General features: G+C 43.0%; 1 protein-coding gene across 1 annotated transcript in view; it reads left to right on the top strand.

The window, feature by feature from the left end:
- Positions 1 to 2,190: 2,190 nt before the first annotated feature.
- LOC125897554 (MAM domain-containing glycosylphosphatidylinositol anchor protein 2-like) overlaps positions 2,191 to 27,773 on the top strand; it is a 178,938-nt gene continuing 153,355 nt past the window's right edge. Inside the window, exon 1 of the mRNA XM_049590959.1 lies at positions 2,191 to 3,519. Coding sequence (XP_049446916.1) covers positions 3,447 to 3,519 — 73 coding nt within the window. The 5' untranslated portion in view covers positions 2,191 to 3,446. The remainder of the gene's footprint in view (positions 3,520 to 27,773) is intronic.

A 27,773-nucleotide genomic window follows, 5' to 3' on the forward strand; every position in this document is an offset into this window, starting at 1 on the left:
CACAAACTGGGTATAACCCCGAATGACTGCATGGTCATTGATTCATTTAATGGAGTCCTGTAGAGGGCGCCAGAACACACAGTGGTGCTCCAGCAGTCGCCTCCCCAGCTGATCAGCAGCTGAAGCCCTCTGAGGACAGCGTCTGCGTCTGTAATCGTTTCCTTATCTGTTGCAACATGAGGAACAGTTTTTTGTTTTGTTTTTTTACTTGATTTAAAGAAAAAATTCAACACTCAGCAGCAGATAAATGACTTGTCAATACAGGGTTACAGTTTTGGGGAGGGGTTGACCTCATGCTGATGTCTCTTTAGACTTCTGCTTCGACCTGAGTGTCCAAATACCAGAAAACAATCTGTCTACTAATCTGGATATATTGTTACTTGTAAAGCTTAAGTGACTGAATTAACAGCCACTTTGCACCAAACTACACGGCCCTAAAAGACGATTATCTGACATCACAGGAAACCCACATTTGCTGATGAATCACACCGTGCGCTCTTTGGTGTTTTACAACGTATATTTGATCAGGATTCAAACTGTGGTGTTTGAAATGTTTCCCCATTTGTACCAAAAGTATAACATTTACTGCTGCACTGGGCAAAATATTACACTAATTAATACCATTTAATGGAAATTGAGTTGCTAGGAAACAGCTATAGTCCAACTTTTACATCCTACCAGTACTGATATTACAAAACACTTCCAACAGGAAATACTGAAAATGATTGTGGATCATACACATATTTTTTTTGGCAGCGTCCGAAACTGCAGAGACTTTGGGGAGAATATTATAGATGTTGATTTACCTTTGAATCCACTGTATCACATGTAAGGCTGTATGCCAAGAGATATGGGGAGTATTTGTGTGTTTTAAGCGCACTATTAATCGCAAGGAAGATGAAAAGTATTTCTTGGTTGCAAACTCACCCCCCACTGTTAAATAAGGGACTTGGAGACTGAGACAGGTGTACATATCAGAAGAAATGATGGCACAATTACAAATATAAAAGGACATTTTTGTTCGGAAATGGACACCTGTAATTTTGTATCTGGTTGGACGGACACATGCTTCTTTTTTTGCTTGTGCTATTTTCTTGAAATAAGGTTTTTTGACTCTCTTAAAGGTCCAGTGTGAAGGATTTAGGGGAATATACTGGCAGAAATGGAATATCATATAATAAGTATGTGTGTAATCACCTGAAAATAATAATGGTTGGGTCCTGAAGCTGCTTCATTCAGTATTTTTACTGGTTTAAATCTCCAGGTTCGATTGTTTTTGAGGGGAGGAGACCTCTGCGGATAATTCAGCTCATGGTAAAAACCTCCAGAACATCTGGATCTTGCAGTGGTTCCCAACTGGTCCAGCCACAAGGTCCAGTTTAATATTTTCAGCGTCATACTTACATCTGGCCATGTTGTCGAGCTAGTTTTCTGTCTCTGTGGAGTAGCTGTCTGTTAGTCACTCACTCTGTAGCTGGAAACAACACTAAATTCAAAATAAAGTGTGTTTTTTACAAACTTGACATGTTTGTGAGTCACTTAAGGTCCCTGACCCACCAGCTGGGAACCACTGGCCTCGGAGAACGACAGATTTGTAATGTAAAACTGCTTTATTCAGTGTTGTTAAAGGTTTTAATCACCTTGTCAGTTTGTTTAGGAGAGGACTAGACCTCTGCGTATGATTCAGCTCCCAGTAAAAACCTCCTGAGCAAAGAACACTGAATGAATTCTAACTGGGAGAAGATTCAGCTGGTTGCAATCTGTAGTTCTCACCACTAGATGGCACTAAAGCCCCCTAAATCTTACACACTGTTTCTTTCAGAACTTTTAGTGGTACCTGCAAATGTTAAATGAGCTTATAGTTTAATGTTTGTTCCTTTGGAATGATCCATGTGACCAGTAATCACTGGGCTTGCAGGAAGTGAAACGTGTGGTCAGAACAGTCCACTTTTTAATGGGGATATTTCCCGTCACTAAATATAGCAACATTGAATTTAATGAAACAGGTTTCCTCGTTTTGCAGGAGCCCCCTGGAGCTGCCAGCAGGACCCCTGAGGGCCTGCAGGGACCCCATTTGGGAACCACTTAGTACCTCTTCAAAACTTAAAAAGTTATGTGTTGCTAAAAAGTTGCCAAAAACACGCCTGTGGCAGCAGCAGTGTGTGTGTGTGTGTGTGTGTGTGTGTGTGTGTGTGCTCAGATAGACTAACAGACATCTCAGTGTTTCACGCCAAAGAAATGCGCTGTAGCAGATGAATGCTACATGACAGACAGCATCTCATCCTCCCTGTCTGATAAAGGAGGCATGGTGAAACATGAGCAGACAGGAGTGTAGACTGAGAGCTCGGTGTTGATTGCAAAGGTCTGTCAAAGCTAGATCTCCTGAATTCCAATGGTCCCATCTCCCTCTCCGTCTCCCCCTCTCCTTCTCCTCCTCCTCCTCCTCCTCCTCCTCTCTCACAGCATCCAGCAGCTGCGCCTCTCATGCCTTTCCTGACGCTGAGCGAAGCCTCCCATACAGATGAGCGCTCGAAGCCACGCACCTCTTGACGTAGCCACAGACCGGTTGCAGTGCCACTCGGTCTCCGTAGCACGTATTGCGCAACGTGACTGATGCTCAACTGGCTCCACGGCGGGCACATCCGGCTCCCACCGTCGCGTGAATTCATTAGAAAGTGGTCTCATAACAGCGGAGACAACAGCCGAGGCATCGCCGAGGTGCTGTGGAGGAACCATCCGCCGCTCCTCGCCTGGACTGGACCCTCCCCTTGTCATTGCCACCGGGAGAGATGAGTCGAGCGCGCGGCGTCGGGGTGCAGTCGTGATGTGACTGTGTGAGCGCACGAGCCTCCACCGTAGTATCGGCAGCTTGAAGACCGCCCAGAAGGTGCGAGCAGTGAGAATCGGTGTTTTCGGTGTGAAGCAGAGGTGATGGCTTCGTCTGACAGCGTGCAGGCAACGCAGCAGCGGCGGAGCGAGCCGTGACCACAGCTGGATTTCAGGAGCTATGTCCGTGGGTACCGAGCCTCCGTCCGCCTGTAGTCGACAGCATCAGTGTGCCCTCTCGGTGTGGCGCCTCGGGGGTCCTCGCTAAAGTCCAGGGACACGCGGTTCCAGCAGAGCGCACCTACCTGGAGTCGAGGAGAGGTTGCTGCTTGTTGTAAGGCCGGGCTTTCTGCAGCCCACTCCCCGCCTGCCTCCCCGCATCCTCCGCGGCGTCTCTGTGCCGCGAGCGCACCGCGTCCACACTACATGGCAGCGGACATCACCACAATCACTACCTGAGTCTTTGCCTCCCTGCGGGCCATACATACCTTTACAGCTAAGACCAACATTAATCGACGTGTGGAATCGGAGCAGCGCCGTGTCTATGCGCCTCACTCACACCGCCCCGGAAAGGACTTCTTGCCATTGAGAGCTGGATATGCAGAGATTAACGTGAGAGGATGGATCTAATTATCTGTGTTTTGGGGCTGCTGGCGCTGGTCGTGGAGGGCATCCGTTGCCAAGGAGTGTACGGTGAGTGTGTGCAATGTGCTCCTGCTGAAATGTGATCATGACCTTGTAAAAACAGTGGTCGCTCATAAATCGCCACTCGTTCCCTTTTACGCTCACAAGGTCCCGCAATAAAAAGAGAAATGCATGCAACATCAACTCTGTCAGGGTGACAAACCAGGTCTGAATGTCATGTTTGAGTGAGAGGCTCCAAATGCTGTCAGCAACCCCGAGGTTATACAGCAAATCGCGTGTGTAGCCAATCGTGCACAGCCCCCTTTCCTCATCCAATGCATCACTCATGATGGTCGGTGAGCGGGCTAAATTTAGTGGGCTGCATTCATATATTAAGACACTGGTAGATTTGGCTTCTCTCAGACTGGTCACCTACATGTGATGTGTTACTTAGGATTCAAAGGGTGGACGTGGCACACGTGTTTTTCACTGTCATCATGAGGACTGTGATCTGTTGAGCAGTGGCATTTAGTATGCACAGTCATGAATTATTTTCATGTGTGGTGTCTCTATCTGCCTACCTCTTCCTTATGTCTGTCTGTCTGAGTCTGTCTCTGTCTTCTCCCTGCCACACACACACACACACACACACACACACACACACACACACACACACTCATCCACTTAACAATGAGCACACATTTCTGTCTCTTACCCTGTCTGCTTGTGCAACCAGTGGCACAGATGATGTCTCACATGAATCGTCATCCTAGCAGCAGCAGCAGCAGCACTGTGAGGAAATAATGATTCATGTGCGCTAACATTGGGACATGGAGGAAACCTTGAGGTGCACAGCCCTGACCTGTCGGCGGTGACAGCGGCTCTTACCAAAGCAGAGGTTGCGCGGGGAGAATGCGAGGTCAAGTAGAGAAGTGGGATGGTGTGTTTCAGAGGCTGTTGCCAAGCACTAAAAAAAGATTGTCGCCATGGTGTGTGTGTGTGTGTGTGTGCAGAGATGATGTAGCAATGAAAGGTTACTGTGAGCATGACAAGAACAGTCATGGTGCTGCACCTGACCAATGGCGCGCCAGGATTTTATCTATTCTATTGCTGCACAGGGAGGTGGTGAATAAGATAATAAATCACAGCACATGTCAGGGCAGCTGTTGCATGACTGCTCATATGTGCAAACTTAATCATATTACCACATTTTCTCCTTCTAACACCTGTTGCAGAGATATTTGTTTTCAGTGTCTAAAAATGCGTAGCGTACGCTCAGTGATTTTACCAAACCTCTAAGCACTCATTAGGCGGTGGAAGACTTCTACGTGGGTGTTGTTGTTTGGAGTTAGTGAATTCCTCCAGTTACGCATTAAAGCCCGAGGGCCTAACCTCTCATCAAACATTGATGTCTCGAGAAATCATTGCGGCTGCTTGATTCAGTATCTACCACACTGGCCTCTGTGAGATATACATATATTCCGGGGAGACAGGCATGACGCTAACCATCAAAACCGATCACATGAATGTCAGATCAAAGCCGCCAAGTCTTAGTGTGAGCGAGCTGTCCGTGCGACGGAGTGTGCGTGCAGATGAGGGTGCAAGCTCATTAGAAGGAATCATATCCCATAATGCTCGATGTGGTGTTGCCATAGAGGTGTGTGTTGACTAGTGGGCTTATAGCAGCAGCAGAGGAGACGGGGGGATGTAGCAGATGGAGTTGTTTGAGCACTTAACTGTTTGTGCCTGTGTGTTTGCATGGATGTTGTGCAGCCAGAAACCCCCCCGCGCTACTTTTTACCATCACTATGCATTTCAGCTTTTCTACAGTAAGTGTGCGTTAGCTAGGATTTACATATGTCCTGCTGTTTTGATGCTGCTGCTGTATATTCTGCTACTGCAAAGGAAAAGGGCTTAGATAGAGAGGTAGACACATAGATATTAGTTTATGTGTTCAAACTTTGTGTATCACATTCCTCTAAATGTAGAGAAGCCATTGGTTCAGTCCTGTATATTCCTCATGTTTAGAGCCAGCCCAGTCTCTGAAGGAAAATGTTGATGATGTATGTTTTTGCAGACCATGAATATTTTGCACTTTTCATGTGTATTATTGCAGCGTTTCTGAAGTGACATAGTATATTAGCTGACTTTGTCATCTGGAGGTGGAGGGGACAGTGGATGGTGTGACACCTAGACGCCTGCAAGTGGCAGACCAATTCGATTCATACCTGTGTTTCCAGCTGATTTTTAGACACCAAATCTGGGTGCTTTTTACCGAGACATCACTGCTTTCCTGCCAAGAATGTGGCATGAAAAGCAGGTGGTTTTTTTTACAGAGATATCACTGTTTTTCTTGCCAGGATAGTAGCATGAAAAGTGATTGTTTTTACAGAGACATCAGTGCTTTTCTTGCTGGAATATTGGCACAAAAGAGGAATGTTTTATACCGAGATATTGCTGCTTTTCCTGCGACGGTAGTGGCATTACAAGCAGTTGTTTTCCACTGAGACATCGCTGCTTTCCTGCTGGGATAGTAGCACAAAAAGTGGTTGGTTTTCTACTGAGACATCACTGCTCTCCTGCCAGGATAGGGGCATGAAATGCAGGTGATTTTTAGACAGATGCACTGCTTTTCCTATTGGGATAGTGGCATTACAAGCAGTTGTTTTCCACTGAGACATCACTGCTTTCCTGCCAGGAAAGTGGCATGAAAAGCAGGTGTTTTTTACCGAGATATCACTGTTTTTCTTGCTGGAATATTGGCACAAAAAAGGTTTTTTACCAAGTTATCGCTGCTTTTCCTGTCATGATTGTGGCATAAAAAGGAGTTGTTTTAAACGAGATACACTGTCTTTTCCTGGCAGGATCATGGCATAAAAAGTGGTTGTTTTTTTACAGAGACATCACTGCATTTCTTGCCACAGTTGTGCCCCTCTAACTGGGTATTTTCAGCCAAAACATGATCTTTTCCCAACCTTAGCCAAGTGTTTTTTGTGCCTGAATGTGCCTAAAGTCAACCACAGTGTTGTTGGAAGTTTCAAGGTAACAGCTACATAATAACTTGCTAATGCAACTTATCTGTGGTTTGCAGAAACGTGCAATGCCAACATATAATGTGGCGACTGGGTTGCTGAAGAGTCCTGCACATCTGCAGGGAGGTGGTCTGAATGAAAATTCATCAGCAAGGTTCAAAAGTCAGCATTTATTATTGATAGTGGCAAAACATTAGCATGCATGTTATGTTGGCTCCCATTGAACTCACTGAAGGTTCTGACACATGAAGGAGGGGTGGGTGGGTCGGTGAAATGGAATGGAGTATTGTGCACCACAGGTGAAAGGCAGCGGGTGTGTGACTGAATAAAATGAGGGCTGTGAGAGGATAACACATAATGGTGCCAGTAACTTTGAAGTGGTAGACTTTCACAACAGGTTTTTATAGAGGGCAAGGCCTGAATTCTTTGCTCCGGTCATATCTTTGAAATCGAGGTATCATATAGTGCTGGATAGTCTTTTTTTCCCCACAGTCAAATCCATTTCAATAATAGCTATTCATATTTTTACCACTCTATTCTGTTTCTTTTTTTGTTGCGTTCAAAGCCTGAGCTATCACTTTCCTTCGCAGATTTCCAAATTGACCCAAGAGCAGACGAATGGCACAGTTTGCAAAAAAGGAGACTTTCCAAGATTATTCTTTATCCGCGAGCATTGGCATACGTCATCGCCGCTGACTAAATGGTGGAATCATGATGTGGTAATGAAGAAATCACATACTAGTGCGTTAAGTGGTGCTGCCAGAGTCATTAAAGAGGATTGATGAAGGCTAGTCATCCCTCCATGACTCCAGGCCACAGAGGGAAAAAGAGAGACACCACTAAAGTACAACATCTGCTCCACTCTCTCTCTCCTCTTTTTTTCCCCCTCCTCCTTTCGTCAGAGTGTGTCTCTCTATTCTCATCACTTTCACCACACACACACACACACACACACACACACACACACCCTCCACCAGGAGATTGCTCTATTATCTCGACCTCTGCTCATCTCTGCGTTGCTCTCCAGAGCTCCAAAAGGCCAGTAGCTGCTCTTCTTTTGTACCAAATGGACATACAAACCTGCTGAACATCCTCAACTGGCAAATTACCTCTAATGCTGCTGACACCCATACTGCCCTAAATAATAATACCAAATGACACAATGGAACATGACACTTATGATAGCATGGATATGTGTTTTTTTTTCCTGCTTGTTACTTTATCTGGAGATGTACCGCCTTCAGTATGTTCCCTTTGCATCAAAGTCAGTCGGTGACAACCTCCATGGGATGTGCAGATGTTCCTGATCTCGTTTTGTGTTATGCTACTAAAGAGAAAAAGTTCCTACTGCTTTCTCTGCCATCCCACTTCTCCCTCTCTGTCTCTCTGCCTCCCTCTCTGTCTCTCGCTCGCTCTCGTTTGCATTGAAGTCCAAGCAATTGCTGGGGTTTCTTTTCATGAGCCCCGGTTCAGTCGCTTTGGCTTCTAAGCTATGCAAATGCATTCTGCCAGTGAAACTAAAGCCGTCTTTGTTGGTTCTCAGAGGCCTCCTCCACAGAGTCCTTCATCATTCCCTTGGATCGGGACCCTCACATTTCCCACCGTAATGAGACCACGGATAACTCTATCTCTTCTCCTCCCTCCCACTCTCAGTCCCTACCTCCCCGCCCGTCTCTCTCCTCCGCCTGTCTCTCTCTCTCTCTCTCCCTGTTCCCCCCGGGGAACAGCGGAGGGACGTCTACAGTATGCGCGCTTCAATCAGAGGCAAATGAGGATATACAGCTGGGTACGGCGCAGAGGAAGTAATTCGTTGCAGTAAGGGAGAAAAAGGCGCTTCAGATAGCACCAACTTAATCATACCGAATGTCAGTTCTCTTTGGACCGAGCCCTCCGAGACTGGCACTGAATATACACTGCAGAGACAATGTTTTAACTTAGAAGTCTGAAGGGCTCCTGCTGTGCTCAGTATTCACTAGATAATTTGTCACAGTTTAACTTTAATGCTCCCATACAATCCAGTGATCGATACAGTTACAGTGAGATGTAATCCCGGCAGTTTCTTTAATTCGTGCATTAAAAAAGCGTGTAAAAATGAATATATGTGTATGATAGGACAGTCTTAGGTAGTGTCCTCATTTAGGATCCATGTGGCCTGAGGGTAGAAGCTCTTCCTGAGCCTCTCAGTGCTGGACTGATGTATCTGTTACCTTCTTCCTGACCTCAGACCCTTAATGATTCTCTTAGCCTTATTCTCTGGTGTAAATACCATGATGCAGGGATGAGTCCTAAAACCTGGAAATGAGTCGACTCTCGTCTCAAAGTCACTTGGTGTCTTGAATAGGTTTTCGGTTAGAGTCTGTGGTCAACTGAAGTTTAGAGATTTTTATATTTTGTTCTGCGAAATGCGTCAGTAAATACCCCACTTTTGAATTTAGAAGCTTGTCTTAAAAAAGGAAGACTTTACAGCCTAGTTGTGATGGTGAAGTTGAAGTCATGTGACTGCGATATAGTTTTTTTTATAGCCTGGCATTAGCTAACCTCTGGTGATTGCATTTAAGCACTGAGTCCGCGTTTCGTCCGAAATTGTCGCATCTCTGAAATAATTATAACCTCACATTGTGTCAATCACATTCGCACACCAAGCCCGAAACTTTCGTCAGTCATTAAATTTTGGAACAGGTTCGATTTTCTGCATTTTTCGCATCCATCAGAGCCTTTGGAGACGTTTGACCAAGAATCAGTGAAGAAAATGTGGCAGCAGGACACAGCTGAGACACAGCTGACATAGATAGCTCACTTTCAGTAATATTGTTGTGTGTTGTTTGCCACAGAGTGTATTTTCTGCAATAATGTAAAATCCAACTGAAGAATTCCTTTGGCTTTTTGTCGAGTGAACCAGGGCAGAGCAGCACCTACAGTGCGTTCAGCTGAAACAACAACCTTTGCCTTGTGGTCTTGTTGGTGCTGTGTCCATACCTGGCTGTGATGTTCCACATCGAGGGTGCAGGAGTAGAAACTCCTGAGTATATAAGAGTATACCTGGAATATTCCTCAGGCATCTGAGGTGAAACAGTCTCTGCCTTTCTTACTAGTGAATCAATATGCAGCGCACAGGTCAGACCTTTGGTGATGTGGACACAGAGGCACTTGAAGCTATCCACCTTTTCCACTGAGGACGTGTTGATATTAAGGGGGAGTAGTTACTTTGCTGCTTCTTCCCAAAGTCCGCTATCATCTCTTTAGTTTTGCTGACATTCAGGAGTAGGTTGTTGGGTTAGGTCCTGCACTTCTTTCAGGGAGACCTTTTCATTGTTATCTCTGATCCGGTCCACTACAGCTGTGTAGTCAGCAAACTTAATGATGGTGTTGGTGGTGGCTACACAGTCGTGTGTGTACAGGGAGAACAGCAGGGGACTCAGAAGGCAGCCCTGAGGAGCTCTGGTGTTAAGACTGAGGGTGGGAGAGGTGTGTAGGGCTCGCCCTCACCACCTGGGGTCTACCTGTCAGGAAGTCAAGGATCCACATGTACAGTTGGGTGTTAAATCCAAGCTCCGTGAGCTTTGTGACGAGCCTGGAGGTAACTATGGTATTATGGTGAAACAGTTGTTTGTCAGTGTGGTGGGTTCTTGAAACTATAACAATTTAGTATAGGCATTGTCTTTTCTAATGAAAGTTCTTATGAAGCTTTTCAGTAGACAAACATAATGACACTAACAACCTGGTGTCACAAATCAATATACAATGAAAAATAAGTGACGGACCAAACAGAAGAAAACAAAACAAATTTAAATTAAATACATTGGGGCACGCAAAAAGCTACAAGCATGGTAAAGAATGAACAGATTGTGGTGTGAAAAAAACAAAAAATAAAGTGGCAGTGTGTACCTGTATGTGGGGTGGTGAATTTTCCTTAATGAGGAAAAAGTGGGAATATTTAGTTTTGACTAGATTCCTTCCTTTATATCCTCCTTACTCCTGAGGGTGCAACTTCACAAAGGATTATGGGTAGCACTTCTGATGAGACAGTGGAAGTGGTCAGTCCTATTTACAATCTATGGTTAGTCTAAGTGGCTTATCATGGTGACTAACAGCCAATGTTGGTTCTCAGCATTAGCAATTAGCGTTTTCTAAAATGTCCCCTCGGGGTTCTGGTACTTCACATCTGGAACGTTACCAACAACCAGACTAAGCTAAATTTGTTGATTTAACAAGAGTGTGTTGAACATGCAGCCAGACAAAAAAAGGATTGTACCTTCAACCAGTGATACAGTTTCTACTACCAGCCTACAGAGAGGAAGAAGTTGCCACCTGTACTGTACAGTGTTACTACCGGATCTCCCTGTGTTGAAAAAGAATAAATGCACTGACCTTTCCTGAATCAATACGGGACATATAAGGAGTAATAAAATTCAAATTATGAGAGCGGAGAAGCTTTGAATATCAGAATTTGCGGAAGAGAATGAGAATGACACCTAAATCTGCCACTAATAAAAACGCATATAAAAATGTGTAAACTGTGTTGCTAAGGCAGACGAGTGGAGCATTAGCTGGGAAATATCACGTTTATTCAGTTTACATGGAGCTAAAATGAATCCAGAATTACGTTAAATGTTATCCGAATGTGTAAATACTGGTTTATAAGTCGTAAGAAATCAAAAATCATCTTTTAGAAGACGTAGATGTTTACTGTAAGCTAGCTCGGGCTCTGTTAAATTCAACAATCTATTAGTGTAGCAAGGCTAATGTGCTTGGTGAAAAGGAAGACAATCACTTTGGGATGGCTGTCAGAGATCATAGAGGTAATATCACGTTATCCTGTCTGCAGTGTAACAGGTGGTGTGATCCACAGATTTTATTTCCCAGTCGCTCTAGAAAAGAGGATTAGCATACCGTTAGCTTACCATTACCATTTGAAAACAGTGCTGGAAGTCATGTTCATAATTCAAGCAAGGTACCATGGGGGCTGAAAATAAGGTGGATGCATCAAAAGAAGCAGTGTCCGTCAACAGTTTTAACCATTCAGAAGGAAGTGGTTTGTTGGCTCCTCCAATGATGGAGAACCTAGCTCAATGCTTTAATGGATAGGAGTGATAGGACAAGTATAGGCCTTTAAAACCAAAAGAAGGTCAAAACTGAGGCGACAGAGGACAACATATCCTGACTTTCAGTCCTTGGTTTGGGTTAACATCCAAAAAACACTGGATCCTACATTTAACTTCCTTTAGCCCTCTCTGCCTGGTAAATGCCCACATCTGTCTTGTTTGTAATGCAGGCTTTCTGTTATATATTTGTAATCTCCATGTCAAGGTGGAGATGAACCGGATGACATCACTATGACATCATCAGGGTTATTTCTCACACTTGAGAAGACTCCTCTTGATTTGCAGAAGAGCTGAGTCATCCTTCTCATTCGTTTAAAATGAGCAAAGTGACCTTTTAATTTCATGTCTGTGACTTCCTGTTTGGCTGTGAAGCCAAGAGGTCATGTCGTCCATGTTTATGCGAGGTGTGTGTCTGTTTTGCGGTGGTGACACACTCCACTGGAAGGATGCCACTCTGGGTTTTGCCCTCTGTCTGCCTCCTTTAACTGTTTTGGAAGATGTGGCCGTGTATAGTTTGGCAGTGGCCGAAATGGAAAATGGAGCTGTGAGCTTTATGGTTGTAGCAGGATTTTAACAGCACCGACAGCTGCTGCAACGTCCCCTGCACAGGAAATAAGCAATTCCATTACTGTCTTCTTATGCATAGTACAAAGATAGAGTTGTGCACAGCCGTGATAAATGGAATATATTTTTCTTGATGATTTGTGTTCAAAACTAAAAAAAAAAAAAAAAAGAACGTATACTGTAGCTGTGGCTACTTTGCACACATCATGAACAGCTGTAATACTTTCTTCCTTCGACTGTGCGGATTTGGATGAGTTCAGGAACACAATTTACCTCTGGATCATTCAAGGCCAAATCCCCACCGCGGACCAAAGAAGCTTATTGTAACCTGGCTGGCTGCTTCAACTGTTAAGCCCACATCCCCAAACCCTGAGCTACTTGTCCCGTTCTGTACAGTGCTGAGGACAGAAAGCCGCTGCTAATGATCTTGTAGTCATTCATTCATTAAGTCCCGTCCCGGTGCGCGACCAGACCCGCCTTGTGCCCTGGTTTGTTTAGAATCAAAAGTAATTCTGTTCTTTAAATTAAGTCCAGGATGGCCTCTCACCTGTGCCGAAACAGAACTGATATTTTTCTCGTTGTCTCCCTCGACATTCTGATGAAGTGGCCATTCATCATCTGGATCATTAAAAACAAGATTTAAATCTTAAATGTCAACCTTGGTCCTGGTGATATCGCCTCATTGGCTGCATGGCTTTTTATCTGTAGTGATTTAATTTCTCATAATAGTGTTCATTTCCTGGTGTTGACAGTCACGTGGTCCAAATCCAATGAATTAAAGCTACAGTTTCTTGCTTTGAGAAGACTAACTGGTCAACAGTGCTGGTGCTGTTGTAGTATGACTCATGGCAGATGTAGATGAAGATCAGAAAATCATGATTTTCATCATGTTGTTTTGCAATTGCCTCTTGTCCTCATCATTTGTAGCAACACAGTCAAGTCACCAGAAAAAATATTAGCATCGTATGTATCTGCAAACCATTTCATACATATCATATCGAGACTTTGTTAACGAGAGATGGAGGGGAAGGTGGATGGGGTGACATCAAGAAGAAATACAGACAGCAGACCACTGTTAGAAACTAACAAACAACAAAACTGGGTGTTCTTAGCAGACTTTTATCCCCCAAATATGTTTTTTTTTTCCAACGACCCCTTGCTCTTTTTCCAGCTGGCAAAGTGGCACAAAAAGTGGTTGTTCTTTACAGAGACATTGCTGCTTTTCCAGTTGGCATTGAGCTCCCAAAACCAGCTGTTTTAAGCCAAAACATGATCTTTTCCTAACCATGACCAAATGGTTTTGTGCCTAAACGGCGTTGTTGTAACGTAAAGGTTCAACATATCCGCCACATAATAACATGCAGCTCTAACATGTTTGTGGTTTGCAGGTGAGTACAATGCTAACATTTTTGTTTAGTGATTGGGTTGAGCAACAATAGCCGGCATTACAGTAGTCTAATGTTTTTCAAGAAGGTGATGGGCTGGTTAGTAGGGCTGCCCCCTAATGGTCGACCAAACATTAGTCAACCCGAAATATCATTCGTCTGCATAATGTCATTGGTCGCTTAGTCACAGAAACAAACGGACGTGAAGCTCTATCAGGAGCTGCTCCCTGCCAAAATAAATCAAAACCAATATGACTGGAGCATGTGGGACTTTAATGTGAAAGGACAGCCACAGGAAGTGTCCACGCTCAGCAGTCAGACAGGAGTCAGGTTAATCTCCAGGGCTGGTACCTGCGGTTATTCCACAGGCTAGTTAATAACATGTCGGGCAGGAAATCCAAAGTGTGGGATCATTTTGAGAAGGTGAAGGACGAACCCAAGGTGATATGTAAACTCATCTTCATTGGTCGACTACAAACATGACGTATCATGTGAAACATGGAAGTAGCTACATGCCCATTAGCCCACAGCGTCATTAACAGGCGGCTCGCTCAGTGTGTGACGTGCACTTAGAGATAAAATATAGGCCTATATTAATGAAGGTTCATTAGTACGGTTTGTATTTCTCTGTAATGTAGCACAGTGTTAACAATGTTACTGATACTATTCTTTCTCACACCTTCAACTCAAACCACCAAAATATATCATTTCATCATTACAGCAATATCAGAAACATGCAGGAGACTAGTCCACTGATGGACCCTGATGAGGACTGTTGGTCGACTAGGAAAATCCTTAGTCGGAGGGGCAGCCCTACTGGTTAGACTGATTATGTCTAAAAGACAAAATGTCAGTAACGAGAGTGTCCTGGTGGTGTAGGGGTTTAGGAAGTGTCGCTGCCAGAGACCTCTGTAGCAAGTCATCTTTTCCTCTCCTTCATTTCCTGTCTGCTCTATACTGCATACTGTCATAATAAATAAAAAAACACCCAAGAAAATGTTTTTAAAAAAACACCAGGAACATCAGCTGCTCACAAAAGACTGTAATTTGAAGCTACAACATTAGCATAATGGCATGTATATTCAACAGTTGGTGATTTGCATCCCTTGAGAGTTTGATCTAAATCTGGAGGACCTACATTTTATGAAACACTGAATCCTATTTTCAAACTGGTTTCACTTTGTAGTTTGAAACTGCCAATATTTAATCTGTAATAATGCATCATATTTTATAAAGTGATGCATAATCATAAAGCCTTGTCCCCCACGCAGGTGTTTTAACTTAAGCTCCTTAATTAGACCTCTTCCCAGGGCAGACAATCTGAGTTTGATTGACATCTCCCTCACCCTTTAGTTGAGTCTGTTGAGTCTGGTAAAACTCACCCTGTTATGATCCTCATTAGAGTTTGGTGAAATGATGTAATTCCCAGCGTAGCTCCACCCAATGCACCTGGTGAGGTCTAATCAGCTGCAGTAATTGGAAACACCTGTGTGTGTGTGTGTGTGTGTGTGTGTGTGTGTGTGTGTGTGTGTGTGTGTGTGTGGAACCTTTGCAAACTAAGTAGCGGCTCCAGCTGTCAGATAAATGTAGTGGAGTAACAAGTACAGTATTCACCTCTAAAATGTAGTACTTTCCAAACACATGCGATTAAACCTTACAGTTCAAAACTGAAGTGAAAGTGAAACTTATCTTTGCTCTCTTCAAACCAAACTCCACTGATAAAACAAGCAATTTTATCTCACTGACTGCAGGAGCTGCTGGGCTGCCGCTGCCTTGATCAGATAGTTTGTTTATGTTAATGTATGACTTTGGTGCTTTAAAGTGTTAGTTCAGATTCACCAGAGTCACACAATACCACAAACAAATTAACTGATCGAGGCAGTGGTAACCCAGCAGCTCCTGTGTCCAGCGAAGTAAAATTACTGTTTTTGTCAATGGAGTCTGGCTTAGAAGAGAGCATAGATAAGTTTCAGTCTGTTTGGGAAGTATGGAGCACACGGCTGGATAAATGAGGCTTGAATTATACTGTGCAACTTGTGTGAGAGTTTGCGAACAGATGTTTTGATATAGTTTTGCTGTTGTTAAATGTGGACCCCTATGACTTTAATTCATCAAGAATTTTCTCAGTTTTTGGATTCGTCATTCACCGTGGAGTCGTGCAGGAAAAGCACCTTTCTTTTCATGAATTCAGTGTAACACGGGGTGAGTAACTGATATACAAATGATTATTTGGGGTTGAAGTGTTCCTTTAATTCTTGAGTAAATGTACTTTTTGTGGTTGACCAAAAAGAAAAACAGACCATGAGAAAGACCTGGTTAGAACTCCGATAAATGAAACTACCCCGTGTCTGCTCAGTGCAAATGTAGTGTAGAAATTTGGGGAGATCCTAAACCCTTCCACCTCTGTGGTTGCTGCAGCAGCTCCAGTTTCTAAGGAGAAACAATTAGAATTGTAATTAAAACAATAGAGTATAAACTCTATAGGCTTAAGCATGATCCCCTCATATGAGCCGGAGCTCTGCTTTGTGTTTCAGTTTTACATTTTCTGCTCGATGTCTAACCACTAACTCACAGTTCAGTCGCACATTCATTAACATCTCATCACATATACACTGTGTCGCCGAAATGCCACTTATTGGATGTTTTTAGGTTTATCCCGCTGCTTCACGATCCTCCGTTTCCTCCAACAAACGTTCATGCTTTCATTATGCCGTCATGCCTCTTACATGCATTACAGTTTGGCCGCCGTGTCAGTACTGTACACTGTATGTGACTGGATAGACAAGGCTGTATGCAAGGAGCAAGGCATGCAGCCGTACATGCTGCGTGCTGATAAGAGCGGACCGAAATCCCTTTAGCCAGGTTTATAATTTGTGCACAAAGAGAAGGAGCAGGAACATTTATGCTTTCAGAGAGGCTGAGAGAGGCTCAGGCTTGTGGGTTTTTTTGTTTTTTTTTTACCTGTTTTATAGCTAATTTAATGACATGTTAATTAATGTAAGACTTAACTGTGTGTTAAAATTCATTTTGTAAATTGATTATTCATAAGGTGTTAAATCGTCGCATAAACTTGATCATTTATTAATATCAAGCTAGTCTTATATAATCCATTAATACATGCATTAGATCTTGATGCATTAGTTTTGCATTTAAAAACATCAATTGTATACCCTCATAGAGTGTTACAGATTTTTCTTAATGAACAGGCGGATTAGCTGCTAAGATAGATCCTTTTAAGTGTCTGCTGTGTGTTTCCATATCTGGAGTTAAAATTTCCATGATTGGCATCACTTCAAATCACAGAGAATTATACATGCTAGCCAGCTTCAAAGTGACGCAAATGATGAAAGGGGGCTCATTGAATATGAATGTCTCCTCCTGTCTTCCCTTACGCATTTCAGTCAATTGAATTGTCTTTGTTAAGCCAAACTGGCAGGACCCGCATTTACACACATAAAGTACAAATCACTCAGCAATCCCAATAGGTAGCTGACAAGAGCAACAGGGCGCCTTTTAGCAGTGCGGCGGAGGAAATAAAGCAAAAAGCGAAGCCAGGAGAGGATTGGTACGTTTGGCACCCACAAGAGGCTAATGCCAACCTTCAACTATGTCACTTCAGCCCACACAGGCATCCTAAGTGCTGCTCCTGTGAAGTGATGTCTGTTGTCATGGTGACAGTATGTGAGCCTGGCATTGCACGTCCTCTGACTTCCCCGTTGCCTCCCTCGCTCGCTCCTCCCCCCTCCTCTCCCCTCCCCAGCTCTCCTCTCGCTGCCTACCCACTCACTCATTCTCTCCTTCCCCTCACATGCCAGGAAATCAATCGCTGAAACAAATGTGAAGTGATTGCAGAAACGAAAGCTCCTCGCAGCAGCCTTACAATTGTGCACGAGAGCAGATGAGATTGCTGCGAAGGGAGGGGTGGGTGCATGAAGGTTTGGAGGGGCAGAGCCGGTGTCGCGGGCGGGGGGCGGGGGCTGAATGTGTCTCTTCAAAAATCACCACCATTTCAATGCTACTGCAGGAAGGGGCCTACTTCTCTTTGCAGCGAATAATGCCTAAGCTTCTCTGACAAGCAGGAACAGTGGCCAAGTAAATGTGTTGACAATGACGCCCTCAGTAGTCCCGAGCTCCAAAACCAACGCCAGACAGCAGGGGGGCCGCGCACACACCCCTGGATAAGACCATCATATCAGTACCACCCCACCCACCCACCCACCCCAACTGAAAACACACATGCTGTATTTTCCCCTCTTCTCTAGTCATTCCCCTGCTGGCTAAAGAAAACTGAGACTGTTGAGTTGCAGCTCTGCAGAGGCACTGTGAAATTTCAACACAGATGAACATGCAGTTTGTCGGCGTGTGTGTGGGAGCATGTGTACTCCTTTTCTGCGTGCGTGTGTGCTTTTCCATCTATCTAGGGCAATACTTTGCTGAGATATTAATTTAGCGATGTGATTTATCACCGCGTTAACACATCAGCCCTTCTGAGCATCATAGATACCTCAAAGTGCCCGTGAACATGTGATGCAGTCATTACGTGCACTTTTAAACTCACTACCCTTCATAAATGCTTATCTAACTGCCTGCTGAGTATTATTTGGCTTTCTGTGTAACCCTCAATAGTCTCTGAAAACCTTATTCTTCTAACAGGAATTCACAATGTAATAGCTAATCTCTTTAGCGTTATGCTCTCTTCATCTCTCCGCCAGACACAGTATATCCCAAAGGCTGTTACACCCATGGGGATAACCTCAAGCCGTGTGCTGTCAGTTAATGGCTTCCTATGGCAAAGCAAGCAGAGTTATCTGGAGTAGGCAAAGCACTTCTCCGCTGAGATTTCACTAAGTGGAGAAAGAAATCTCAGGGCGAGATTTAATGCAGATGTTGGCGCTCTCGCCCAGTTCTGATTGTCTGCCGTCTACCTTCTCGTCTTTATTCAGGCTGCTGCAGCAAAAGCTTTGTAGTTCATAGCAGCAGGAGTTATACTTGCACACTGTAGGTGCATAGGAAGTACTTTTCGGGAGTAGCCACAATAAAAAAGCTGTTTAGCAGTTTTGCCCGAGTGTCCTCAAGGGTGCATTGTCTTAGAAATTCAAGCTCTGGCCGTCAGTTAATAGCAATCCAATGTGGCCCATGACCCTGTCTATACGTGTCTGCACAGCATGCCTCTATTTGGAGAGCGTCTCCCTCGCCACAAACAGCGGAAGAATCAACCCACGCTTTTTTCGCCTTCAATGAAATTCTCACTTGATTTGGTTCACTCTCCCCTGGCTTCAACAAAGGCTTCCGTCAACCATTCATGGCATGGATTTATTTTTTGCTTCCAGCCAGTTGCTTTTATCATTATGTTTTTATTATAACAGGCAAATCAACGACGCATGTGCCGTAACAGAAGCTCTACCAAATCAAGAGATATTAACACGAGTCAAATAACTGATTAATTCAGAATTTGCTGTTGCATGATGAAACCGTATTTTATGCATCACGAGTTCTTGCAGGAGATGTGATGCTTTTCACATCTTGCCGTTCTGTGTGATGCAGTGAGGTGACGCATGTGTTAAGGCCACTCATGTCAGAGCAAGAAAGGTGTTGAAGAAAATAATCTTTGAAGAAAATAAGAGTCATCAGGCAAAACATATTTCTTTTTTATTTAATAGGATCACAGAATACCAAAATAATTAAACAAAATGTAGCAGTAAAGAAAATACTAAGTATTTTCTCAGGTGGTAAACTGCCCATTCCTCTTACCAAAAAACCTCCAGGTCCTGTAAGCTCTTGGGCTGTCTTGCATGAACTGTGAGTTTGAGATCTGCCCAAAGTGGCTCAATGATATTGAGGTCAGGAGCCGGTGATGGCCGCTCCAAAACCTTCACTTTTTGCTGCCGAAGTTTTGACTTGGTCGTGTGTTTTGGATCATTGCCACATTGAAAGGTCCATGTACGTCCAGTGCGCAGCTTCGAGAATGATGAATGCAAGTTGTCCTTCAGTGTTTTCGAATAACACTATTAATTATTCTGCCATCAATTTTGACCAAATTTCCTGCACAGGAAACCCAAAATATCAATGAGCCACCTCCATGCTTCATAGTAGGGGTGGTGTTCATTATTCTTCTATTAGGTTGGTTGACCTTTTCCTTAAAAAGACTATTACACAGCTTTAATTTGAAGGAGTGCATCGATTGTAAGGAACAAAACATTTACTGGGAACAAGCCTTCTCTAGTGTAGGGGAGGCTTATTGGTTTCCATAGAACTCATTTTCATTCAGACATCTCAGGTGAGAGTTCAAGGGACCTCATGACAATGGCCCTACCAGTTGTTTCCTTAGAGCGTTATTCAGCCCACTTTAGACAAGCTATGCCAACATGGTTGCTACCATAGTGGGTACCAGAGCCTCTTTAAGACAGAAATACCAGCATACAATTGTTCTTGCAAGTGGAGGGGCCAGAGATTGTATCATGGTGGCCATGGCCCCACCTGGCCCCTCCTTTGGGGCGCCACTGGTTCCTGGAGTTGAAGAACAAACAAGAAGTAGAAAGCTTGCGTGCATATTCATGTGCATACAGAGAGACAGGAACTTGGCCGTCCTTTTTTTACTTGTCTTTCATGTCACTCAGATGTATTTCATCTAAAGATGAGCGAAGCCTCAAGCAGGCCTCCTCAAATGCCACATTCACAGCTTGAGATGATCTCGCAGCCCTTTTCATTATTTCTGCTTCTCCCCATTTCCTTCTGTTTTATTTCCATGTGCCCTCACGTTGCCTTTTTCCTTTGCACGCAATATTATCACTCCTCAGGTTCTGGGTGTGTACCAAATGCCTTAAAAGAGTGGCATCATCTTTGAGCAGTTAAGACATCTTGAAAACAAGGAATGGTCTGGTTTGGCCTCTCCGGTGACCCTTCATTGGCGTGATTACCTTGAGAAGTTGCTTAAAAAAAAAAGGTTGGAGCAGAGTTTATATCCGTTCACTCTTGGGTTGTAATCAAAGGTCTCTGTGCTAAGCAGAAAAGCTTTCCTAAACAGCAACTTTTTCTGGAGCTTACAGCCAGACTCGCCATAGATTTTGTCCTCCAAGCTTAATTGGGTGTAAGGTTGATTGTGTGAAATTGTCGATCTATAGTTGATTGTTTGGGGACTGCTGTGCTGGTCCTTTGGATCTCAAGGAGAACTCCAGTATTTACTCACTGAATTTTGCTTTCATATTTTAGGGCTGTTTTCTTGGTTTTGACTCAAGTATGAAAGAAAAAAGAGAAAAATGACAAGTAGCTCCCAGAATAATTTCAAAACTGAACTCTAACCTCCTGAAACCTGAGCTTTTGTTTTGAATACATTTTTGATTTCTCCTAGCTTTTTGGCTTGAGTAGGACCTGATAAGTAAAAAAAATTCGAGGCATTTTCTTTGAACAGTTTTGTCAAATGGTGATGTTGTGTTTATTTTCAGTAGTCACAAGTGTGTAATAAGTATAAAACAGTTTATGTAAATGTCTGAGCATTGTTGTGCAGAAACAAAATAGCAAACAATGCAATGAGTGAGAGGTCACTGTTCAAGTCTTTAACTGTTCAAAACTGGTCATTTCTGTGCTTGAACACAGCCCTGCAAAAACAAAATTGCAGACAATACAGCATAATTAAGAGCCTTGTGATTTGTTTGTTTTTTACTCTGTATGAATTTTCCTTGCTCCATACTCCAATCTAAGAGTGTCCTTTTGTCTGTAGGAACAGTCCGTCACAACTAATTGGCCTGGTTGAAATGCCAGTATAGGACAATATTAAAGTCCAGCTGTCCTCAAACGAGATTATAGTAAAGTCCCAGTGTGCTTAAATGAGTACTTCCCAATTAGCAGCATCTTAGCTTGTCCCTGTTGCTAAAATTAGTCACATTTGATTGTCATGTCAAACTGCAAATGATAATAAGCATGAATCAAGTTTCAATTGCACAGTGTATACCGGGCTTAAGTAGAACAGAAGAAAGTATAACGGTTCATTAATGCTTAATGTTTGATACAGAAATGGAGAGGGACGGCGTCTTCTGTCAGTACTCTGCGCTCATTTCGTCCATATTTTTTGCAAGTTTTCTGAGAGCAGCCGTACAACCGGAGATCATGGAGGCAGTGTAGTGTAGTTCAAGTGAGATACAAACATAGAAGACAGTGAAGACATTTAAATAATGGTGGAACAAATCGCTAATAATAATGATATATATAAGTAATATGTTGTGAAATTATGGAAAAGATTTCTCCGTCCACATGTTGATCACAGACCTACAACGCTGCCTTCTTTTAAAGGTATAACATTACGACCTCCTCCACCGTCGCCTCGTTTATCCTTGTGTAAAACTTCTGACTCCGTCCTATAGTGCCATCTATTGGCTGTATTTGTGCCATAATAATGGACGCAACGACATACAAGGGCAGTGGTGTTTACAATGTTTGAAAGGGACGTATCTATTTTCGTATGTAAAGGGAGTACAAATGAGCCCTAAGGTGCAGCAAACCCAAGTTTGGAAAAACTTTGCTCAAACGTCATTTAAATACCCATCTCAAGGTTAGAATTTGTTATGTTGTGGGTGTATTTACCAAATGTAGTCATTTCCTCTCTGGCACAGGTGAGTTACAAATACACAGATATCACAGATTTATCAGCTTCAATAAAAGAGAAGTGGAGCTCCGGGCCTTTTCATCACGTTATTAAAAGAAACGACAAATCTTGTATAATTAAAAATGTATCACAAAATCGATTTCATAGTAACGTCTGGCGAAGTATGATTTCCCATCGGCCTTCGGGGCCCTGTATTAAGGCAAGAGGAAATATTAAAGTTATTAACCTGTGTAGGTAGATGCAAAAAAGAAAAAAAGTTTGAATGCATTAATTCCAGGATGTTGTGTTTTAAATGAGTTTGGTTTGGTCGCTGTACGTGTTTGGTGTGCTGATGTGGGACTGTGTAGTTATTAAAGTTTGTTGGTGGGGATATTAAACAGCTAGAAATCCCAGCTTTTGCCACAGAACAGAAGACTTCAAAAACAGCTTTGAAATGCACCAATAAACCTCAACATATTAGTGGATCGGCAGGTCCTCTCGGCTCATCAGAAGAGCCCATGCAAATCCAGTAATAGCTTCTCTGAATGCATTAATAATGCTCTCCAAAGAGGTGGAACCTGGGTGGTGTTTCCATATTGCTATCCATATTTAAATCATAAGCCACATATCAACACATGCTTATAATATTCATGAGTTCTGTAGCAGCCGATCCAGCAGGAGCAGAATAGTGAAATCTGGCTGCGCCCCCTCTGCAGCGAGAGCCTCCTGCAGTGGGTGTCTTACACGTCGGTGTGTGCGTGGGCACCCTGCGTGCTCGTGCATGAATGTGTGTATCTGTCTGTTTGTGTGTGCATTCCCCCGTGGATTTCTGTGATGCTACCGTGGTAATTGGATGTGTGGCGCCCACCAAAAATCCCCTTTAGCCCTGGGCAAGCGCTCTTTCAATCCCAGCATGCCTCTGTGGAAAGCACAACCCAAAGTAAGGCTTATTCTTTCAACTGGCAAACATCAAATGGTTCCCCTGTTCTCTCCATCACAGCCTCCGTCTCTCTGCTCTGCTGTAGCATCAGAGGAAAGCCCATTAACATGTAATGACATGACCATACACATGCATGGCGGTCGCAGAGAAACGTGCAGCTGATGATGCACTCCCTGCTCGCCGCAGTGTTCCCAGTTAATAACTGTTGATTTTTCTGTGATAATTATTTTGGGAGGATTGGATTGTTCTGTCGTGGAGCTGATACAGCTCAGGGGCAGCTGCTCAAAAGTATCAAGAGTGTTAAATTATCCCTGATGGTTGGGGATGAACCTAAACTCCGGCATCATGCTGAGTTTTACACAGTCAGAATTTCTGTTTGGGAATGACGAACAGCTACAGCAAACTTTCATCATGGGAAAAAAATGTCTGCAAGCTGACACAACAACATTAGCATGTAAATAAGCAGGAGAATCAGCAATTAACTGATTTGTATAGTGTCACATTATCATACTAAATATCCATTTAGAGATGATAGATGAATCATGGTGACATGGCATGTGAAGTTCTTGTAGTTGTGATATTCCAGGGTTGCCATTTTGATTATTTTCATTATCTGTTAGACTGAATCAACATGACGTCCTGTCAACAGTAATCACTTGAGTGTAGACATGCAGAGGTATGTGACATCGGCAAACTCTTCTGATGTCATTTTAGCCATACAGTAACTGTAACATTTAAAGAGATATAGTTAATCAAGGTGGTCCAACCCAGCGCTCGACAGTGGGAGTGTTTCACTCACATTTGCGACTAAAAATAGGTGTGTGCGAACTGTAAAAAATATTTAGGGGCACATTTGCGCATAAAAAAATCAGCCGACGCAGCCTATATTTTTGTCAATAAAAAATATGATAATCTAACCGCAAATGTTGGAGGAACTCCAGCAGCCTTCCCTCTTCCCTCTTCCCTCTTCCCCGTGTGACACGGTTATGGGCGGTTTTCCAAGGCACTGTCGGCAGGGTGGAAATAAGTCAAAGTGTGGCGGAGGAGACGGACCGGGTTAAGCGGTGGAACTCCAGGGAAGCCTGCTCCGTTCTCCCCGCAGTTAGGGACCATTCTCCATGACCAGGCTGTTGGCTGGGTGGGAATAAGTCCTGCAGAGTTTCAGAGGACCTGCAGAATGTTTTAGGATAATAATAACATTATATAAGATAATCATATTGCAAAGATAATATATATAAGATAATGACATTAAAGACAAAATTAAATTGCAATACTTTTTCAAAACTTGATGATTTTACCTTTCTGTACATTTTGTATACAAATTCATTAAATAATTTTGCTTGTAAATGTCTATTTGCATCATGTTTATTACGGAAAACACATTATTTGATCAATTTACATTGTGCTCCTAAAGTTCTTTGTGCGCCCCTTACTTTTTCAACTTAGGAGCACATGTGCTCCTTGGGGAAATAAGTTAACGTCAAGCCCTGCAACCTGTCTGACGTTTCTGCTGTGCTATTTCATGTACTGTGTTGCTTTGCTAGCGTCTTTGATAAACCAAATCTACCAACGTGGAAGCCAAGCAATGTACTGTTGATCTGGAATATGTTCTCCACCTTTACCTTATGCAGTTTAGTTTTGTCAATGGAAACGGATTTGAGGCAGCGTTTGCTTAGCAAGGTTTCATTTTATGTTTCTACATAAGTGTTATTGTGAACTAACTTTGTGATTCCGTCATTAGACTCGGAGGTTCTGTAAGTAATAAAGTCGCCATTAATGCAGTGGCGTCTCCCCACAATACTTGAGCGTTAAAGTGCAAGCTGTACTAAGAACTGTGCAGTTTAATACTTTAACCTTTACTTTCTATGTTACATTACTTCTAAAAACATCAGGATGAACTTGTGCTGTTCATAGCTGACAAATTTCAGCTTGAAAGAAAACATATTGTCAAACAAGTAACATTAGCTTCGTTGACACTGCTAAGCTAACGTACCTAACGTTAGTGGGCTAAAGTTGCGATCTGGGGCTGCTGTGGTCCCACACCAAAAATAAACTCAGTCATCTTACTGTGGCGCTATTGTGAAATACAACTGTAATTGCTCTGACTAGGGCAGTGACCACAAAGTAAACATCATTTGAGAGGCATTAAAAAAAACATGTACAGTGCTGTCTGGCTTTAACAAATGAGTGTTAATCTCTCAGCCGAATGTGTCGTGGTTGCTTGTAGTGATGGCAGCTGTTGAAAACACAAACAGGACATTGAAGTGTTCTTGCAGAAGCCTTTAATTTCACCTTAATTTTGAAAGCAGTGAGTGATGTTTTCTGTTAACCTTGGAAAATGTAACCTTATTTGGCTGTCAATTACGTCCATGTTTCATATCAAAGTTTGTCGTCAATTAGCTCAAGTAATTTAGAAAGTCTGCAACCTTTGCTGTCGCAGACACTGATACTTGCCACTGCAATAATGGCAGAGCTGTAAGATGGCGGAAAACACAAATTGGTTGCTGGATTTGTCTATTAAATTGTTGATTATTTACACTATATTGAATGTTTGAAAATAGTGACAAAATGCTAGTACACCTTATCAGAGTTGTTAGATGTCTTCAGGTAGCTTGCTTTGTCCAGCTACAGTACAAGACCCCAAAGTTTTCAGTTTTAGGGCTGCAACAAATGATTTTTTTTCATTATTGATTCATTTGTTAGTGTTTTTTTAAATAGATGGATTATCTACAAACGTCTACAAAATATCAGAAAAGTCTGAGAAATGCTGTCACAATTTTTCAGAGATCAAGATGGCGTGCTTAAATTCTTTGTTTTGTCCGACCCAACACCCCAGAGAACTTTTCCCTGTCCAATAGCTCAAACTGCAAAGATTTATGAAAAGTTTGTGCAGTGATATAAAATGGATAAAAACAAATACTGACAATTGAGCAGCTGATACCTTTTGGAAATGTTGGTTTGATAAATGACTTTGGGGACTGGCGATTAATTTTGAATCAGTTTATTATAGATTAAATTACTAATCTTTTTACTCTTTTTCATCACTTAATTATAATATCAATTTGAGAAAATAAGCAAATCCTCATATTTTAGAGGTTTAATATCGTTAGTGATGGCAGCATTGGTGTGTCAGCCACCTTCATCCAGCCTGACGTATCACAACAATACTGGATGGATTGCCATGACATTTGGTAATCCCCTGACTTTTCCTCTGTCGCCATAATCAGGTCAGCGTGTCCATCTGCCCAATGCTGCGGCTGGACAGATGGATTTATGACTAAATACCTGCAGACTAATGATGCTCCCATCAGCCTCAGCTGTACTGTAACTGTGGTGCTAATTAGCAAATGTTAATGTTGTGATGACCCCTGTGGAGACATCTTATGTGCTGTTTGATTCACTTGACTGGGAACACCTGAAGGGTGTCACAACAACAAGAAGCCTCACTATGTCAGCATTTTACCAAAATACATTTATTTAAAGACATTAAACAGAATTAAGACAAATTAAAGTACGTGGTGTGGGAATCAGTACAGTTAGTACCAGACGTTGTGCTAGCCTTTTTCGTCGCCGGTCATTTTGACCGACAGGGTCATAAAAATCCGGTCATAATCTATTTTTACCGGTCATTTTAATTTTCGTTTTTAAATGATAATAAAGATATTCAACGACATTTAGTTTTCGTTCGTTCGTTTTTAATAAATCCAACAAGCGAGTTATAAAGTGTGCATTAATAAGGACATGAACGAAAAGATGAACAGACATCCACACACCTGTGCCATTATGCTTCGCCCTGGACACACCGGACGGCACTAACGCGTCCGGTGTGTCCAGGGCGTTACGTAGTTATGTCTGTAGGCTCGGTGACACAAAATTAAAATTGTAATGAAGTGATTATGGTATTGAAAAATGTGTTCGGTTATGCACTGTGTTTTTTTTAACCCTTAACCCTTATAAACACAGTATTTTCTCCTCACGTTCCCCACTCAGTGCGCGCTGTTATTTTATTTTGAAAATTGGCCGGATTTTCTCGTCTTTTCTGTGTCCGACTTCCTGTTTGGTACGATCCGCTCTATCCAGCTTGACAGAAGTGCTCGCGACACCCATGAAAAATAAACCAGACGCCGAACTGAAGCGCTGCCTCCACGGGCGCTCCGCCCTGCTCAGCGGCCTGTGTGGACAGTCAGATAGGTTAACATGGGCACCGATTGAAAACTGCCTCCGCTGCTGGGCGCCGTGCCTCGGTTCCGTGTCCGGTGTGTCCAGGGCGTTATGTCAACAACGCTACATCAGAGCAACAGATGACTGCCCTTTTCTCTGCAGTGTGAAAACGGCAGCCACTTAAACCACTGACTGTGCACTCTGCCGCCAAGTGGGCAGGGGTGGTAATTGCAACCAGTCAAAATGACCGACGGCCTTCAGATTTTCCGGTCATTGTTGTAAAAAATCCAGTCAGTGACCGAGAATATCTGGTTAACGCGACCCCTGGTTAGTAGTGTGTGGTGTGCCTAAGTGGAAGATGTTGGAAGTGTTGAAAGGTGCAAGATATTTTTTTTGCCTGATCCTCTGTCTAGACAATCATAATCAAAGCCCTGATTATTTGGTAGTGTAAAAATTATGTTCCCAGATTTTTCTGGGATGTGAGGTACGTTAAGTGTTTGTACATCCTCCGATCTGCTCGGAAGTCCATCCTGGCAAATATTCAACATGTTCGATATTTAC

This window comes from Epinephelus fuscoguttatus, linkage group LG11 (assembly GCF_011397635.1).
Source record: "Epinephelus fuscoguttatus linkage group LG11, E.fuscoguttatus.final_Chr_v1".
Lineage (NCBI taxonomy): Eukaryota > Metazoa > Chordata > Actinopteri > Perciformes > Serranidae > Epinephelus > Epinephelus fuscoguttatus.